General features: G+C 38.5%; 2 protein-coding genes across 12 annotated transcripts in view; one reads left to right on the top strand and one right to left on the bottom strand.

The window, feature by feature from the left end:
* The window catches only part of Rexo5 (RNA exonuclease 5), a 59417-nt gene extending 50357 nt beyond the window's left edge, over nucleotides 1–9060 (bottom strand). For 3 of the 7 annotated variants that reach the window (XM_031388077.1, XM_031388073.1, XM_031388074.1), the window contains exons 1-4: nucleotides 8510–8660; nucleotides 5270–5382; nucleotides 3477–3603; nucleotides 1752–1848 (exon numbers count right to left, since the gene is read on the bottom strand). In XM_031388077.1, coding sequence (XP_031243937.1) covers nucleotides 1752–1848; nucleotides 3477–3603; nucleotides 5270–5382; nucleotides 8510–8626 — 454 coding nt within the window. In that variant the 5' untranslated portion in view covers nucleotides 8627–8660. Of the gene's footprint in view, nucleotides 1–1751; nucleotides 1849–3476; nucleotides 3604–5269; nucleotides 5383–8509; nucleotides 8670–8952 lie in introns of those variants that run through there. The other 4 variants (XM_031388072.1, XM_031388076.1, XM_031388075.1 and 1 more) reach the window with 4 other exon arrangements.
* Nucleotides 8980–17890, top strand: part of Eri2 (ERI1 exoribonuclease family member 2) — an 11679-nt gene continuing 2768 nt past the window's right edge. The window contains exons 1-8 of one of the 5 annotated variants that reach the window (XM_031388081.1): nucleotides 8980–9099; nucleotides 10489–10556; nucleotides 10639–10722; nucleotides 11579–11706; nucleotides 12402–12558; nucleotides 16621–16721; nucleotides 16973–17054; nucleotides 17631–17719. In XM_031388081.1, coding sequence (XP_031243941.1) covers nucleotides 9077–9099; nucleotides 10489–10556; nucleotides 10639–10722; nucleotides 11579–11706; nucleotides 12402–12558; nucleotides 16621–16721; nucleotides 16973–17054; nucleotides 17631–17719 — 732 coding nt within the window. In that variant the 5' untranslated portion in view covers nucleotides 8980–9076. Of the gene's footprint in view, nucleotides 9100–9253; nucleotides 9297–10488; nucleotides 10557–10638; nucleotides 10723–11578; nucleotides 11707–12401; nucleotides 12559–16620; nucleotides 16722–16972; nucleotides 17085–17630; nucleotides 17720–17890 lie in introns of those variants that run through there. The other 4 variants (XM_031388079.1, XM_031388082.1, XM_031388083.1 and 1 more) reach the window with 4 other exon arrangements.

Here is a 17890-nt window from a genome sequence, read left to right as displayed (position 1 = left end):
AAAAAAAAAATTGCTAAATATAATTCAATCAAGAAGATATTTGAGTGTTTATTGGCATTATTGTATAATGTACATTGTACATTGGCATTATTCTAGCCAACAAAATTTAGTATGGAATTTAAGCTCACATTTGGAAGATGAACAATAAATGAATAAATATGTACCAAGTAGATTTAAGAACTATGGATAAAAGGAGAGGGTATTATTGGATGGGGAACATGGCCATTGTCATGTTAATATATCAGGAATGGTCTCTTTGATAAAGTGGTATCTGAGTAGGATTTACAGGAGCAAAAGGGAATGAATAATGAGCCATGTAGATTGGAGACAGGGAGCCAAAATAAAAGCAACTCTAAAATTATGACTAAGGGGAAAAAATGTACTAACATGGAAACTGAAGATGGAAGCCTATTATTTATAGATGAGGTAAGATGGTCTTAACTATGATATAACTGAGAAGAAAGTAGACTATCCAAGAAACAATGTTCAGGAGGCAACTACTGCAATAAAAGTCTGTACTCTGAGACATCAAATCTAGAGATGAAGACATAGGAATCATCTATAGAAAACCTGACAAGTAAAACTTGAAAAACAGATGAACAGTCCAAAGAAAAGACTAAAGGAAGATGAAGAGTGCTACGGACTCTGCACTGAGGACTTGGATAGACTCAGGATCGAAAAATGAAACCAAATCTTTAAGACAAATAATCATAGCCCCTTGGCTTCTCAATACCTATAGAATAAAATCATTATGTAAAGCCTGCAAGACGGAGTCCTAAGTGGCACCCCAGGCCTCTTCTTTCACTTCCACCTCCTTTTCTCTTCAGCATCCACCAGTAATCTGTGTCTTCCAGCTGTCAATTTAGAACCTTTGTTTGAACCTCAAATCTTCAAATGATATTCTATGATTTATTTAGAGATATTTAGAAGATAGTACAAGTCAAATAAAATACAACTGCAGATATGATGTAGGAAAATATTGGGAGGAGAGGAAAACAATGGAAATGTAGCAAAATTCGAAGCTACCACCACGACAAAGGAAACTAGAAAACAATTCTAAAAGGGGTAAGAGGAAGCAAACCAATTTGTCCTATCTTTTTATGTCTCCTTGGTGCAATTATTCTGTTGCTTAACTATTATTTTTTAAAATAAAGTAGTGCTATTGGACAATATATACCTTTACTGTGTCTGAATTTTGATAATTCCTATTCTATCACCCACATTCTTTTTTTTAAAAAAAAAGTTAATTATAACTTAGTCACAAAACATAACCAAGTCTGAAAAACACTGTTGTCATGGTCATGATCATCATCTTTAAGCTCTAACTGCTGTACCTGCAGTTCACAGCTACAGTAGTAAAACTAGGACCAACTACATTTCCCAACAGTTCTTCCATGTGAATAATATCCATATCAAAGGTAAGATCTTCCTTCTCACATATATCTTAGCAGGTACAAAGATCCAGTGACCATCAAGAGCAACTGTTCACAATAATTACAAGTTCAATGTTAGTGATAGTTATGTATCCTTAGGTACCCAACTTGACCGACCAGTTTCTGAGGCATGAACTAATAATGGTTCCAAATGTCTAACATCTCGGGGTGCTTGCCCACTTTAAAATTCTTACTTTAAAAAAAAGAAAGAGACTTTTTTTGTTGTTGTTTAAGTTAATCAGAATTGAGGATTTTGTTATTATCTCTCACAAGAGTAAACATCTTTTTACAAACTTCAAACAAGAACTGAAGTCATACCTTCAACAGTCCTAGGAAAACCTCTAGTTGATTTTTTCTTTTGCAGCCCAATGATATCAAATAGAAAACTAGATGTTGGAGGAGGCAAGCTGAATTTCTGAAAAATATATTAATAAGTCTTTTCTTAAATGCTTAAAAACAGACAAAATATTCTTCAAGGTCTAGACTTTCATTGTTGCTTCAGACCTTCATAAAAGTCTAGGCTTTAATAGTTTGTAACTATACAATGAGAACTATTTCCTTAACATGAAAGAGAGTAAGAAAGTAAGAGAGCCACACTACTCCAAAAATCACTACCTGCAAAGAGTTCCTCTCACTCTATATTGTAAGAAGGAAACATTCGGAAAATTTACAACTTAAGTGTTTTCAGGAATTTAAATTTCTTACTTTCACTGGACAGCATATCAGATAGTCAGGACAGATAATTTAGCAGGGAAAATAGGTAGAAAGTTCTAGTTACAGGCTCATCTGGGCTAAAATTCTAATCCCACAATTTATTAGCCATTAACTTTGGTGAGTTACTCACTTTCTTTCTTTCTTTTTTTTTTAAAGATTTATTTGTTACTGTACATAAGTATACTGTAGCTGTCTTCAGACACACCAGAAGAGGGCATCAGATGTCATGACAGGTGGTTGTGAGCCATCATGTGGTTGCTGGGATTTGAACACGCGACATTCGGAAGAGCAGTCTCTTAACCACTGAGCCATCTCACCAGCCCTTTTCTTTTTTTTTCTTTTTTTTTTTTTTAATTTTTTTTTGTTTGGTTTGGTTTGGTTTGGTTTGGTTTTGGTTTTTTTCAAGACAGGGTTTCTCTGAATAGCCCTGGCTGTCCTGGAACTCACTCTGTAGACCAGGCTGTCCTCAAACTCAGAAATCTACCTGCCTCTGCCTCTGCCTCCCAAGTGCTGGGACTAAAGTCGTGCGCCACCACCGCCCAGCTCACTTTCTTAAAAATAAATAGAATAAGTTGTCTCTTAAAGGACAACTGTGGTTATTAAAGATGATAAACATGGTATGATTACTAAAGGGCTAGTCATATAAAAAGTACTCAATAAAGTAGAAGCAAAGACCAAACGAAGAGAATCAAGACCAAAGTAGATTAGGCCTTGCTCATGGACTAAAATGCCTTCAGGATACATGGACAAATAGGACAGTGGGAAATAGAGCAGGCTACGTGACAAAAGAGCACATGCCTCTTTTCTAGATGGCAGGTGCTAGTAAGTTCCAGATAGTATTCTAATGGTATCCAATTTTTTAATTTTTTTCATAGGTTTGTTTTTTGTTTGTTTTTAAGCAAGGTCTAGCCATATAGGTCATATTAGACTCAAATTCAAACAGGTTCTTGTACCCATGCTGGATTCAAATCCTTCTTCCTTAGCCTTCCAAGTATTAAAATTATAATTATGTACCACCATGCCCTACATTGTGCTTTAAGAGGTACAAAACAGATTTTATGGGAATTTTGCCATTTATAAAATTTCCATAAAATGGAATCAACCTAAAAGCTATATATTACACCTGGAGAATTACTGTTTTGCTAGATAACCAAAGAAGATCACTGACAAATTCTAGTCTAAATAGGGCTCTGAGTACTTTTGCTATCTATATCAACTTCCTGTTATTTGCTTAACTAGATTGTTGAGAAATATATTCTCAGATTGATGCCCCAGTCTCAGGATAGGAGGCTCTAACTTAGCCCCTAATACAAATTTTTCTTATCTTACATGTCTGAATGTCTTTCGGAGAAATCTGAATTCCAAATAAAACTTGTAGAAATGTAGCTGACTCATTCCCTTCAGAATAAAAACCACCACGTTGTTTAGTTGTTTTTGGTGTGAAAGCTGGCACCAGCTGTTGGAAAAAAAAAAGTCAAACCAACAAGGCTAAGATGATACTCTCAGACAGTTATATGCATACAGAAGGCAAGTATAAAAGAGTGACTGACAACTAATGAAACATCTCATCAACCACCAACTTCCTGTAACTGGAAGACAGTCTTTAATTCAAAGAATTTAAATAAAAATCTTTGTAATAAATATTTGTTATATTCAAATCAAATGTCAAGTAAAATGCAATCCATTTAGTAATAAATCCATTGTCCTTAAGACTTGACACTTTTGTGTGGCAGGATGGAATTAGAGAACAACTTGTGGCATATAGTTCTCTCCTTCCACCTAAAAAATTATTTTAAATCAGAACTTTGATTTTTACAAAGATTTATCTCAACATACTCTGTAACCCCTCCCAAACCAGCACATCAAATGAGGACTGGTTTCAGTCTAATGACAGGCTGGTGCTTGCTCATTCGCTCGTTTGTTTGTTGAGACTGGGTCTTGTTTCATAGTCCTGGCTGTCCTGGAACTCACTATGTAATTCAAGCTAGCCTCAAATTCACAGAGATATGCCTGCCTCAGCCTCCTAAGTGCTGAGATTAAAGGCATATGCCACTATGCCCCACTAGATGGCAGTATTTCTTGACAAAGAAGATGGGTCTAAGGAATTTAGACAATTTATAACAACCAGGGAGGGTGAGGGTAAGGGTGGGGGAGGCTGTGCATCTAAAACTCTCAATGGGTATTGTGATGGATAGTTTTATGTCAACTTTACACAAGCTGTTGTCATCTGAAAGGAGGGAACTTCATGTGAGAAAATTCTTCCATAAGATCTAGCTGTAAGACATTTTCTTAATTAATGATTTATGGAGGAGGTTCCAGCCCATTGTGGGTGGTGCCATCCCTGGGCCAATTGTCCTGGGTTCTATAAGAAAGCAGTTAAACAAGCCATGATGAGCAAGCAGTAAGCAGCACTCCTCCATAGCCTTTGCATCAGCTCCTGCCTCCCTGTCTGAGCTCCCATCCCGACTTCCTTCAATGATGGTCTCTGATGTGGAAGCATAAGCCAAATAAGCCCTTTTCTCGTCAAGTTGCTTTGGTTATGATTTCACATCATAGCAATAGAAACCATAACTAAGACAGACCTAAAAAAATTTAATTTTCACATCACTAATATCACTGAAGGCATTCAAATAATATCATCTTTGTTCTTTATAAGAAAAGTAAAAGGCTAACCAGAATTATTAAGATAACATTATGTAATTTCTATCAAGTCCACATCAGGGGGAGCAAATTATGGTATCTCCAGTAGCCAGAGAGATAGTATATGCCAGGTAGGGCAATAGAGTACACACACTCTTATCTAAAGTCTGCTAAATCTTTGTCAACTTTGACAAAGATGGTGACTGCTGAGAAAACAGACAGATGGTTGCTAAATTTTTAAGTTTTTTGAAGAAATCACCAATCTGGATTTTTATACAAAAATCCCAAAATATATCTATTATGTATTATTGAACTTTTTCCTATCTATCTATCTATCTATCTATCTATCTATCTATCTATCTATCTATCTACCTACCTACCTACCCACCCATCATCTATCACCTACATCTATGTTAACAAGCTACACATGGACCCCTAGAAACCAGTGTGAAACCTCTAATCTATACATAGTTATCTCATACCTGGGTTTAGGAACAGCGGATTTACCCAGAATTGCATACTTCAGCAACTCACACAACTGTCTATGGGTTACTTCACAATTGTCAGCAAATAAAATGGTAGATAAGCGAGCTTTCTGCAAAGACAAATTAGAATACAGCAAGCCATAATGCTCAGGAATGGCAAAAAGGTAATTATCAAGTTTCTGATAATTTTAATATAGATACATACACAAGGACTGTTATAATTAATTGAAAATAAAGGTTAAAATAGTTACTTGTGGTATGATATTAGAATATTTCATAAACATTGATACAGTTTGTATATTATGCATAGTTGTGTGCTTACAGGAGGATGATTAAAATACAATACATGCTTTCAAGAACTCTATTCCTGGGCAGTGGTGGCACACGCCTTTAATCCTAGCACTTGGGAGGAAGAGGCAGGCGGATTTCTGAGTTCGAGGCCAGCCTGGTCTACAGAGTGAGTTCCAAGACAACCAGGGCTATACAGAGAAACCCTGTCTCGAAAAACAAAACAAACAAAAAAACAAACAAACAAACAAACAAACAAAAAACCAAAAGACTCTATTCCATTAGGGAAAAACACTGCAGGGACCAGTGCTATTATAAATAAATACATAGAAGCAAGTGCCCTAGGGTTTACAGCAGTGGTTCTCAACTTTCCTAATGCTGTAGTCCCTTAATACAGTTCCTCATGTTGTGGTAACCCCAACTATAAGATTATTTTCATAACTGCAACTTTACTACTGTTATGAATTCTACTGTAAATATTAGATATGCAGATGATCTTAGGCAACCCCTGTGAAAGGGTCCCAAAGGGGTTGGGACGCATAGGTTGAAAAATACTGGTTTAGAGTTTTGGTGATGGTCTCTTTAAACTCTGCAGCCAAGTCATGTGGTATGGCTTGGCTGGATCCAAAATTGTATATTGCAAGCCATGACAGTTACAGTGTAGACAAAGTAACCAAATCACAGATCAGTGTCACCTAGCCTATCACAATCAGATTTATCCTATGGCAACAGAAAATTTAAGGAAGCTCCTTGGTTCCTTTAAAAAGGCTTTGTCAAGTACTTATTTTAAAAGAAGGAATGGATGATGAATGTTTTTCCAAAAGGGATGCATCTAACTAAAACCAAAGCTAGTTAATTTTGATAATTAATTAGTGTTAATAGGCCAAATTTTAAAAATAAGTTTAAATATTTGTCTATTAAATTTTTTAAATTTAAAAGGTTTTGTACTTATGCCTGACTATTAAAGGTAGTTTTTGCTTATTATAAAATACTAATATAATATAAAATAGATAATTGAAAAAGGTGAAATAAAAGCACAATGGATAAACACCTATACAACTCAGAGATAATTATTACCTTCATTTTTTCTGGGACACAACAGAACATTATGCTTAGGAGTTCAAGCATCATACTACCTGACCTCAAGTATCCTGAGTCAGTTCCTTAACCACTCTGAGATACAGTCTACTTGGCTGTACAATATCTATACTTTTATCTTGTGAGACTGAGAGGACCAATGAGAGATTGCAATGAGAGATTGCTGTGCAATATATCAGTGCTAGCCACCAAAGCTCCTTACGTACTTAACAAACATCAGATATTATTGTTAATTTCTTCTTGGCTGTGCTGACTAGTTTTATATCAACTTGACACAAGCTAGTCATCTAAAAGGAATAAATCTTCACTGAGAAAATGCCTTCCATAGAACTGGCCTCTAGGCAAGCCTGTAGCCATTTTCTCAATTGATGATCAATGTAGGAGGCTCAGTTCATTGTGGGTGGTACCTCCTGGCAGATGGCCCTAGATGGTATAAGAAAGAAGACAGAGCAAGTCCTGAGGAGCACCTGGTAAGCAGTACTCCTCCCTGGCTTCTGTATCTTCAGTTCCTGCCTCCTGACTCTTGACCTGAATTCTAGTGAAGAAGGGATTGTAATCTGGACATGAGAGTTGAGACAAACCCTCTCCTCGCCAAGATGATTTTTGGTCATGAGATCATGGTGTTTTATCACACAATAGAAACCCTTACTTACACAATGGCCTTGAGCCATTGGTTAAATATTTACTATTAGCCACTTTTTTGAGTGCCTGTTCTAGGAAATGAATTCAGGGCACATGCCACTCAAGTCCTCTATCATTGAGCCACATTGCCAACTCTTAGCCACACACAGTTTTGAGAAATTTATTTGTACTAAATTATTTCTTAGAACTTTTAAATGGGGACTACTATTACTCCCATTTTACAACAAAGAAATGAAAAAAACAGGTTACAAAACCACAACTGGAATGCAGACTCCAAAGATCAAGCTTTTTTCATCTCTGTACTACCCTTTCCCCAAGGGACTTTACAAACATCCATTTGGTTTATAACCATCCCCACCCCAATCTATAATTTTCCCTATTAGTTATATAACCACAACTTTAACGTGAGAAAATGGTTCAGGCTAAATACATTTTTAAATGTATAATGAAAATTTTATATTAAAAGTTCTCTTTTTGGGGGCTGGCGAGATGGCTCAGCAGGTAAGAGCACTGACTGCTCTTCCGTAGGTCCTGAGTTCGGATCCCAGCAACCACATGGTGGCTTTCAACCACCAGTAATGAGATCTGATGCCCTCTTCTGGTGCGTTAGAAGACAGCTACAGTATATTACCCTGGAGCGAGCTGGGCCTTCCTGAGTTCAATTCCCAGAAGCCACATGATGGCTCACAGCCATCTGTACAGCTACAGTGTACTCATACACATAAAATAAATAAATAAATAAATAAATCTTTTTTTAAAAAATTCCCTTTTCAATGAAACAATAAAAAAATACAAATATCAGGACATTCTTACTACTGATATCATTCCTCCATCTAATCATTTCTCCAGGATAAATTCCCCATCAAAATGATCATTCACATTTTAACTCTTCATAAATATTGTATAAAAACAAGAGAATCCTGTTTAGGTATACATGGATATTCCTGAAACATTTTCTGCTATACGGATCTTAATATATATTTGTTAATTGAATATTCTGTGCACCAGACACTAAGTCAGTTTTAAACTATCGAGAGGGCCTGGGGATAGGTTGGTATCCTGTTATCCCATCTTTACAAATAAGAGAGCAAAGTTCAGGGAGGGCAGTGAGTGAGCCCTTACCCTTGGGCAGGGCCCAAGGTGCTGGAGAAAGTGACTCCCAGCCGCGAGTGTCTTCGGGTCTGCCCGCTGGAGCTCTCCTCTGCTCACCTTGGCTTGAGGCTCGCGGTCCTGAACATCCGACCGAGGTTCAACCAGCTCTGTAGCCAAGGCCGAGTTCGGGGCCTCCTTCCTCTTCCTGGGGTTGGCCTCCTCCTCTTGCTCCATCAGGCTGTAGGAGAAAGACCGGCTGGAGCTGAGGACCCCGCGGCGACACAGAAACCGTGTCGTGGCCTCTCGCCAGCAAAGCGCTGGAGAGGAGTGACGGTTGGTTTTTTTTTTTTTTTTTCCTCGAAGCAGCTCAAACCAGTTTACCACGCTTGGCCCTCGCAGAGAAAGCCGCGGACCTGCGCCTCGTCTCCCCAGTCTAAGGTGTCGTGGAGTTCGAAGCGCTCCCGGAGGCGCGTCGTGGGCAGAGCGAGGGGCTCCCCCTCCTCCAGCCTCTGCCCACGCCCCCCAGGTCCCGAACCGCCCCCAGGGAACGCCCCACAGACCGCTGCGGACGGCGGCCGCCACTGTAAGAGCTCCCGCTTCCTCTGCCGCGCCGGAGTTTAAACGGGCCGGAAGTGAGGGCGCCAGACTTCCGGCCGTTGAGCTCGGCGGAACCGAGGGTCCGGGATGGCGACCAAGCGGCTGGCGCGGTACGCTAGGGGGTTCCCTTTAGGGTGGGCGGCGATCATCCGCGGCCGTTTAGTCTGGATCTGAAAAGAGCTCTGGTCTTCTCGCCATTCGCATCACGTTGGAGGAGCCTGAGAAACCACGGGTCCTCTCTCCGCGGTCATTCTAGGCCCTTGGGGACGCCTGGAATGTGACAGCTCTGCACGCTGTTCTCAGGCAGGTACCGTAGCACCCACGGCGCCCAAGTGTCCTGCCTAGTACAGTCTTATTGTCGGAATTACTACAGACTCTCTCGGGTTTTGGGGTTTTGTTTTTTTGTTTTGTTTTTGGATATGCTGTGCACAGTCTTTTGGATACGCTGTGCACATTTGAGATTGGTGAACACAGCGTCAACTTGCCAGGCATAGTGGAATGGGCCTACAATACCAGTGTGGCAAGCTGGAGGCCAGCCTGGTCCACATGGTGATGTTCAGGCAGGCTAGGGCTATAGTGAGACAGTCTCAAAACAACAACAAACCCAGACCCGAAACAAACCCCAATCTGATGTGTTAACGAATAGCATGGGTTTCAAGAGTGAAACGTCCTGCCAAAGAAAGGTTAACGTGCTATAGCCATCTGTGGGCAAATTATTTACTTTTCTTGTGCATAAAATTCAGGTTGTAGACATATCTACCACCTAGAATTGTTTAAAAGAAGTCACCATCCTAGTTTAGTATTTTCTGAAGAAGGGACTAGTAAATGTTAGTTTTTCATTCTAAATCCCTACACTGACCTCACATCTTGTCTTTTTCAAACAGCCAAAATAACTCCTTCAGGTGTGTGCCTAGTTAAAGTTGTATTTGACATCATTTGGGATCTTTCCTTCTTTGGACTGCAGTGTATTGCTGTTGGGAGGTCTTTTTTAAATCCTAGATTACCTTCCAGTTGTACTCTGGTAATCTTACTTCCTCCCCTAGATTTTTAGAGTTTAGGAACAGGCGTCACCCCCTTGGAACATTAGCAAAGGCTTGAAAACTGCAAAAATAGCCCCACAGTGCTGCTATAAAAAACGAGAACAGGTATAAGATTAGCGTTTGTGAAGCCCATTCCGGTAAAATGGGACACTAAACTCAAGAGGATGGCAGTTAGCACAAGGACCCAGGAATTTCAAAGTCTAGCCCTCCTATCCTTCAGTCAGTACACAGCTGTTGTTTGAGACAGAGTCCTGCTATGTGCTGTGAGCTAGTCTTAAATTCAATTTTGCCTTGGCCTGCTGACTGTGGCAGAGCTTACAGGTGTGTGCCCCCACATCCAACTCCACTTATAGTACATTAGTGAGGATTTTGCCATTTGTTCAGCGCTCTTAGTGTGATAGCATGTTCCAACTGGAGTGTAAATGAATTTATTGATCTTCCTGTGTTTTTCATTTTTAGGCAGCTTGGATTAATTAGGAGAAAGTCAGTTACACCAGCAAGTGGAAATCCAGGAAGAAGCAGATTCAGTAAGTCCCTCGTTTACTTTGCAGTTTGACACTTTGCACTTGGAACATCGACAAAGCCTAAGAACACTATGGTCTTTTGCAGAACAGTTGTATGACTACCTAATTGTCGTTGATTTTGAGTCTACGTGCTGGAATGATGGGAAGCACCATAGTAGCCCTGAAATAAGTAAGTCTGGATTGCCAGTGGCCAAAGCTAGTGCTCCATGAGTCTTCTTAAACGTCCTAGATATAAGCCAGCCAATAAGAAAACAATGCTGTAAGCTTGTAGTTTAGTATAAAAACTCTCACCTACAAAAGAATAAGATACCAAATACCTGAATGGGATTATACAAAGTAGCTAGTTGTTTGAAGATTACGTTTAAAACTTTGATTAGATAGAAACTGAAAAAATGGCTTTGCAATACTAAAGTATATTTTAATTAATGCTATGTTCATGTTTAATTGTAAAACAAAATGGACATACTTTGATACTTTGACTTATTCCTTGGCACAGCTTTATTATAACTTTGCTTCTCACTGTTTTGGGTATTGTAATAAGCCTTTACTGGAACTGATTGCTTCATGATGCTATTCTGAAAGCAGTGTATGTTGAGGATGATTCACATATTCAGGCCTGGTGTGGTGGGACACACCCTTAATCCCAGCACTCAGGAGGCAGAGACAAGTAGGTCTCTATAAGTCTGAAACCAGCTTAATCTAGATCAGTGGTTCTCAACCTTCCTAATGCTGTGACCCCTTAATACAGTTCTTCATGTTTTGGTGACCCCCTCCAACCATAAAATTCTTTTTATTGCTACTTCACAACTGTAATTTTGTGACTTTTATAAATCATAATATAAATATCTGGCATGCAACCCCTGTGAAAAGGGCCATTTGAACCCCAAAGGGTATATGACAGGTTGAGAACTACTGGTCTATATAGATTTCCAGACAAGGCAGGAATAAAATAAATAAATAAATAAATAAAACAATAAAAATAAATAAAATATATTTACGTGTTAACCCATGGTTCTTTTACTTAGTTGAATTTCCAGCAGTTTTGTTGAGCACAGCAACTGGAGAGATTGAATCTGAGTTTCATGCCTATGTTCAGCCTCAAGAACATCCAGTTCTTTCTGAATTTTGCACAGAACTGACAGGGATAAAACAGGTATGATGCAAATTTTAGGAGCTCAAAAAGTCAGTTTGTAAAAGAAAAATAAAAGCTACATACCACTTGGAATTAAGTTGATTTGGTGTTAAGAGAAATGGTGTCCCGTCTAAAAGTCCACTAAAGGGCTGGAGAGATGGCTCAGGGGTTAAGAGCACTGACTGCTCTTCCAAAGGTCCTGAGTTCAAATCCCAGCAACCACATGGTGGCTCACAACCATCTGTAATGGGATCTGATGCCCTCTTCTGATGTGTCTGAAGACAGCTACAGTGTACTTACATATAACAATAAATAAATCTTAAAAAATACAAGGCCACTGGAATCCTGAAAAACTCAGACGAGCCCTATAAACAAAAAGGTAAAGGGCTGCAGCTCAATGTGAGCATGCTTGCTCAGTGTGAGCATGCTTACCTAGGAGGGGAAGCCCAGGGTTGACCTCCAGAGAGAGTATATTTTACAGAGCTAGTGTAACTCACTGTCTTTTATTTCTATGAAACTTTAGAGTTACTAGCCTAGTTTCTGTTACCATGGTGAATTCAAGTCTGTACTATTTCTTGCCTGTATGTGTTAAATCGTTTTACTAGATAAACTTTGTCAGTCAGAACCTCCTCTTTGTTCTGTCCCTACAGTGCAGAGTTGGAATAAATGCTCAGTGGTTCGTTTGTTGAGTTCAGATTTTGTGGCTCTTTCCTCAGGTTCAAGTTGATGAAGGAGTCCCCCTGAAGATCTGCTTATCCCAGTTCTCTAAATGGATTCTTAAGCTTCAGCAGCAGAAGAAAATCCGTTTTGCTGCTGGGGATTCTGAGCCTTCTACTTCTGAAGTGAGACTGTGTGCCTTTGTTACTTGGTCAGGTAAAGCATGACTTATGCCTACAAGCTACACTGGGTGGTGCTGAGGCCTAGGAGGTTTCTTAACAGGCACAGTGCTTTTTGCACAATCACAAACACAAAAGTTGGCAGCCTCAGAACCCATGTAAAAGCTGCCTGGGCATAGTGGTCTGTCTGTACTCCAAGTACACGAGGTGGAGACAAGGAATCCCAAGAGCCAACTGGCTAGCCAAACTACCTAAAATAGCAAGTCCTAGGCTCAGCGAGGAACCAGTCTCAGTAGGTAAGGTGAGGAGCAATTGGCTCCTAATGTCAGTCTTGGACTTCCACATATATGTCCACATATACATGCACATGCATGTGCACACATACCTTCACCCCCACACTGTGAATATGTGGCACATACATACCACACATACATATGCCCCACCCACCAAAAAAGAATAGAGTAGCACTTCCACTATTTAGTGCTTTATTTCTAGTTTCATTCTTGTTAACCTAGAATTATGTTTGTTGACCCAATTGACCAGAGGAAGAAAATGAAGGGCCACACAGATACTAACCAAGAAAAGTCAATTCATTCATTTGTTTATTTTTTATGTACAATGATTCTCCAGTGCTGTGAATCAGCCTCGGTTGAAGGCAGGTTCAGGAAAAGGATGGATGCAGAGTGGAGAAGGGACAGACACAGGACAGTCCTTCATGTCATGAGAGGCAGGACAGAGAGGAGGCACATCTTGATATGGCTTTTCTTACTCTGACAACTTTTGTCTCTTTCTAGCTTTATTTATACATAAGATCATTTTCTCAGAAATTTTATTCATTGGTTACTTAGCTTTTCAAAATACATTTTCTTCTAAGTCTTCCTTGATTCCATAAGCTTATTAAGAGGAACAGAGCAAGCAAACAGCAATTTTATGAAAAGTAAAAATTAATATTATGATAAAATCAACTTTCTTTAAACTCAGTAACTTCTTTAAGATTGGTGTCATCGCCTTTAATCCCAGCACTTGGGAGGCAGAGTCAGGCAGATTTCTGAGTTCGAGTCCAGCCTGGACTACAGAGTAAGTTCCGGGACAGCCAGGGCTACACAGAGAAACCCTGTCTTGAAAAAACAAAAAACAAAAAGATTGATTTCATAAAGCCTTGCAGTTATAGAAATGCTAGACAAGATGACTCTATTTGAATTTGATCCTATTTCAGTTTGGCATAAGATTAATAGATCAAAAGTTATTTCTTGTTACTTATTATATCAAACTTGGCTTTCTACAAAAGTTCAATCTTTAGCCCTTATTTAATTCTTCCTTTCCTTCCTCTATATTTCTTTTATATTTGACATAATACCATCCTCCTTTTTCTTTGATTCTTTTTTTGTTTGTTTGTTTCGAGACAGGGTTTCTCCGTGTAGCCCTGGCTGTCCTGGAACTCAGTCTGTAGACCAGGCTGGCCTCAAACTCAGAAATCCGCCTGTCTCTGCCTCCCAAATGCTGGGATTAAAGGCATGTGCCACCACCACCCAGCTTTTTTGTCATATTCTTTAAAATTTATAAAATATTATAACAATAAAAATTAGTATTATAAAAGTTGTTTGATATAAAACAACAATTTAACAGTCTTATGTAGATGCTTGTCTATGACAATACTGAAAATACATACATTTTTCTCAATATAAATTTTAAATAACTCCAAATGTATTAACTGTATATTTCAAAATAATACATCACTATAAATATTTTCTTTACTGAACATAAATATATAAAGTACTTTTGTTTGTTTTTTTTATATTTAGTAGAGCTTAAAATCTTGGCTCTTACTGTGGTAACTTGATACAAGAGTTATGAACATCAAGCAAAGCATTCAGTCTCACTCTTTGTTGTTCTCTTACAAAGCTCCTCCCAATTTAATTGTCTACATTTCTTTTGGGTATATAATACTTTTAAAATATGTAAGCTGTTCTGACAGCCGTAGTATAGTGTAAAAACATGAAATAAACAATACTACTAATAGAGAGGCTGAGATAGGAAAAGCAAGATCTCAAGACCATTTTGTTGTACACAGCAAGACATTGTCACGAACAAACAGATGAAAGGATATATGGATTATATAATATTGGGCCTATTTCTCCAATTATCAAATTAGAGAGACCATTGGATGACAGTCAATAAATTTCAAGTTCCTCATATTTTTGGATTTCAATCGATTAGGATATGTTGGTAATATTAATTTTCATATTAAGATATTAAGAAAAAGTAATTGATACTTTCCATTGTCTTTGTTGTAAGCGGTGGAATTAGGTTTGTGTGGATTTATTGAAAGATTACTTTCTTGCTTCTTCTAGGGTGTAGTTTTGCTCCTTATGTTGATGTTTTCCATCTATTATCCTTAGGTTTGGTCTTCTCATTGCATCCTGGATTTCCTGGATGTTTTGGGTTAGGAGCTTTTTGCTTTTTGCCTTTTCTTTGACTGTTCTGTCAATGTTTTCTATGGTGTCCTCTACCCCTGAGATTCTCTCTTCTATCTCTTGTATTCTGTTGGTGATGCTTGCATCTATGACTACTGATTTCTTTCCAAGGTTTTCTATCTGCAGGGTTGTCTCTCTTTCTGATTTCTTTATTGTTTCTATTTCCATTTTTAGATTCTGGATGGTTTTGCTCATTTCCCTCACCTGTTTGATTGTGTTTTCCTATATTTCTTAAGTGATTTTTGTGTTTCCTCTTGAAGGGCTTCTAGCTGTTTACCTGTGTTTTCTTGTATTTCTTTGAGAGTGCTACTTATGTCTTTCTTAAAGTCCTGTATCATCATCATGAGAAGTGATTTTATATCTGAATCTTGCTTTTCTGGTGTGATGGTGGGTCCAGGACTTGCAATGGTGGGAGTATTGGGTTCTGATGATGCCAAGTAACCTTGGTTTGTGTTGCTTATATTCTTACACTTGCCCCGCATCATCTGGTTATCTCTACTGTTACCTGCTCTTGCTAAATCTGACTGGAGCCTGTCCTTCCTGTGATCCTAGTTGTGTCAGAACTCCTCAGAGTCATGGTGTCTCTGTGATCCTATGATTTTGGGATTCTGTGACCCTGGACTTGTTAGAACACCTGGAAGTGGAGCTTCCTCTGGGTATTGTGGGACTGGCTGCAGAGCTTGCGCCCAAGGTCTCCTCAGGGCACCAGCTCAGACAGACTGGAAGAAACCTGAGCCACTGGGCTGGCAGAGTTCCTGGGTGCCTGGGTCTTGCTGGTTCCAGTTACTCCAGGTGTTGGGACAGATGTTGTGTCTTCCTCTCCTCTTATCCTGGTCATGTTAGAGTGCCTGGGAATGAATCTTCCTTTGCGTGTTGTGGAACAGGAAGGAACCTGAGCCACTGGGCTGGCAGAGTTCCTGTGTCCCTGGTCCTGCTGGTCCCAGTTACTCCATTTTTCTTCTTTAATAATTCCTCTATCTCATGCTTACTAACAGTACTCATTAATGAGCTAAATATTTATTTAAGTAATAAGTTCTTGGGAAAGACTCAATTTTCTGCATAACTTTTTTCCAGGGAACTTTCATTAATTTCGATCTTGTTTACACTAACTTTAAAAAAAAAAATCCCAGCTCTAGCTTTCAGAGAGAGGCCTCTAACAGTAAGAAACAAAAATATAGCGAAAGATGTGCAGTGAATATCCATCAAGATCAGTGAAGGGTCAGTCCAGGTTATCCAATCATTAGAACTTTGTCAAACAGCACTTTCGGGATGCTTGGCATCGCCACTCCAGGCCCATAAGGAGCCCTGTCTCAAAATGAGATGGGTGGCACTTGAGTAATAACACCTCAGGCTGTCCTCTGACCTGCACACTGACCCACCTGCACCAGCACACATGGACACCCACACATATGCACCTGTACATACACAGAAGATAGTATCTTGAAATAGTTATCACCATAATTTCTTAATGGTAAATTCTATAAGATATAAGGTAGTATAAAATACATGACTATTAGTGCAGAAATTAAAATCTTACTGTTCTATCATATCTCGTTTTGTGTATTTTATTTGTAAATGGAAACACACTGATATCACTGACTCTTATTTTAATATCCATAATGCAGACTGGGACTTGGGTGTTTGCCTAGAGTATGAGTGTAGAAGAAAGCAGCTGTTAAAACCTGTGTTCTTAAATTCTTGGATTGATCTCAGAGCAACTTACAAGGTAAGAGTCAAATATGGGAGCATGCTCACTTTGTTTGTGTTCAAAGTGGTTATACTATCTTATTGGTGTGAATTTTATAAGTAAGGGGTTTTTCTTTTGAATGTGCACATAAATATGTATCTTAAAAATTTGAGACAACACAGCAGTAATAACTTCCAAACCTGAGAGCACTAAAAGATATGAGAAATAACTTTGTAACCTCTGTAGTAGTCATTGTATTTTTACAAATTCATCTTTTTTTATTTGATTAGCTTTTTTATAAGAGAAAACCCAAAGGACTGAGTGGTGCCTTGCAAGAAGTTGGAATAGAATTTTCAGGACGAGAACATTCTGGTTCGTATAAGCTGATAATTATTTCATTATGTAAGTCATTTAACTTTTGTAAAATGTTTCATAATAGTTTCATTCGGGGGTACTGTCATTGTTAATAGCTTGCAGGCTAAAAAAAATGTTCTTAAGCTATATAACTCAAATTATTTCTAATTTTTGAGTTACCAGTTTCTTGAATTTAGATAGACGACCATCTAGTGGTTCTAATTGGTTTAAAAATAAATAAGTAAATAATGAAAGTACTGAGCACATCAACTAGAAATACAAGTGCCCAGATAATATGTTAGGCTAGTGAAAAAACTAAACATGACTAATTTTTCACAAATGATGGTCTGTACAGGTCGCTGGACGCATGTTTGGAAGCTGGCTGACAAATTTTCACCTGTGTAAATTCAAGCCATTTTATCTTTCATGGCATTGCTTTCACAGCTTCCCACAGACCAATTTATGATGATTAAAATCAGCAGGTGGTCATAAAAGGAGCAGTATGCCCCAATTTATGATTAAATGTCATTTGTTTTCTGTTGTTTCTTTATGGTATAACACGGCATTCAGTGTTTGATACTTTTATTTCCTCAGGCCTAGATGATTCTCGGAATACTGCTCTTCTTGCTTGGAAAATGATCAGGGACGGTTGCCTAATGAAAATTACCAGGTCCTTGAACAAGGTTAGTGGTGTCTTGTCACTTTATTCTGTCCTTTTGAGTCCTCTGGTAGTAGTAATGTTCATTAAAATGTTGATTTCATGTGTGTATTCATTTATGCACCAGTAGCATTTTTCCTTTTCTTGACATATATAATGCCTATGGAAGAAATTATAAATATAGTTCCTAAAGCAA

This window comes from Mastomys coucha, unplaced genomic scaffold, assembly GCF_008632895.1.
Source record: "Mastomys coucha isolate ucsf_1 unplaced genomic scaffold, UCSF_Mcou_1 pScaffold21, whole genome shotgun sequence".
Classification (NCBI taxonomy): Eukaryota; Metazoa; Chordata; class Mammalia; order Rodentia; family Muridae; genus Mastomys; species Mastomys coucha.
This window is presented reverse-complemented; position numbering and strand designations above follow the sequence as displayed.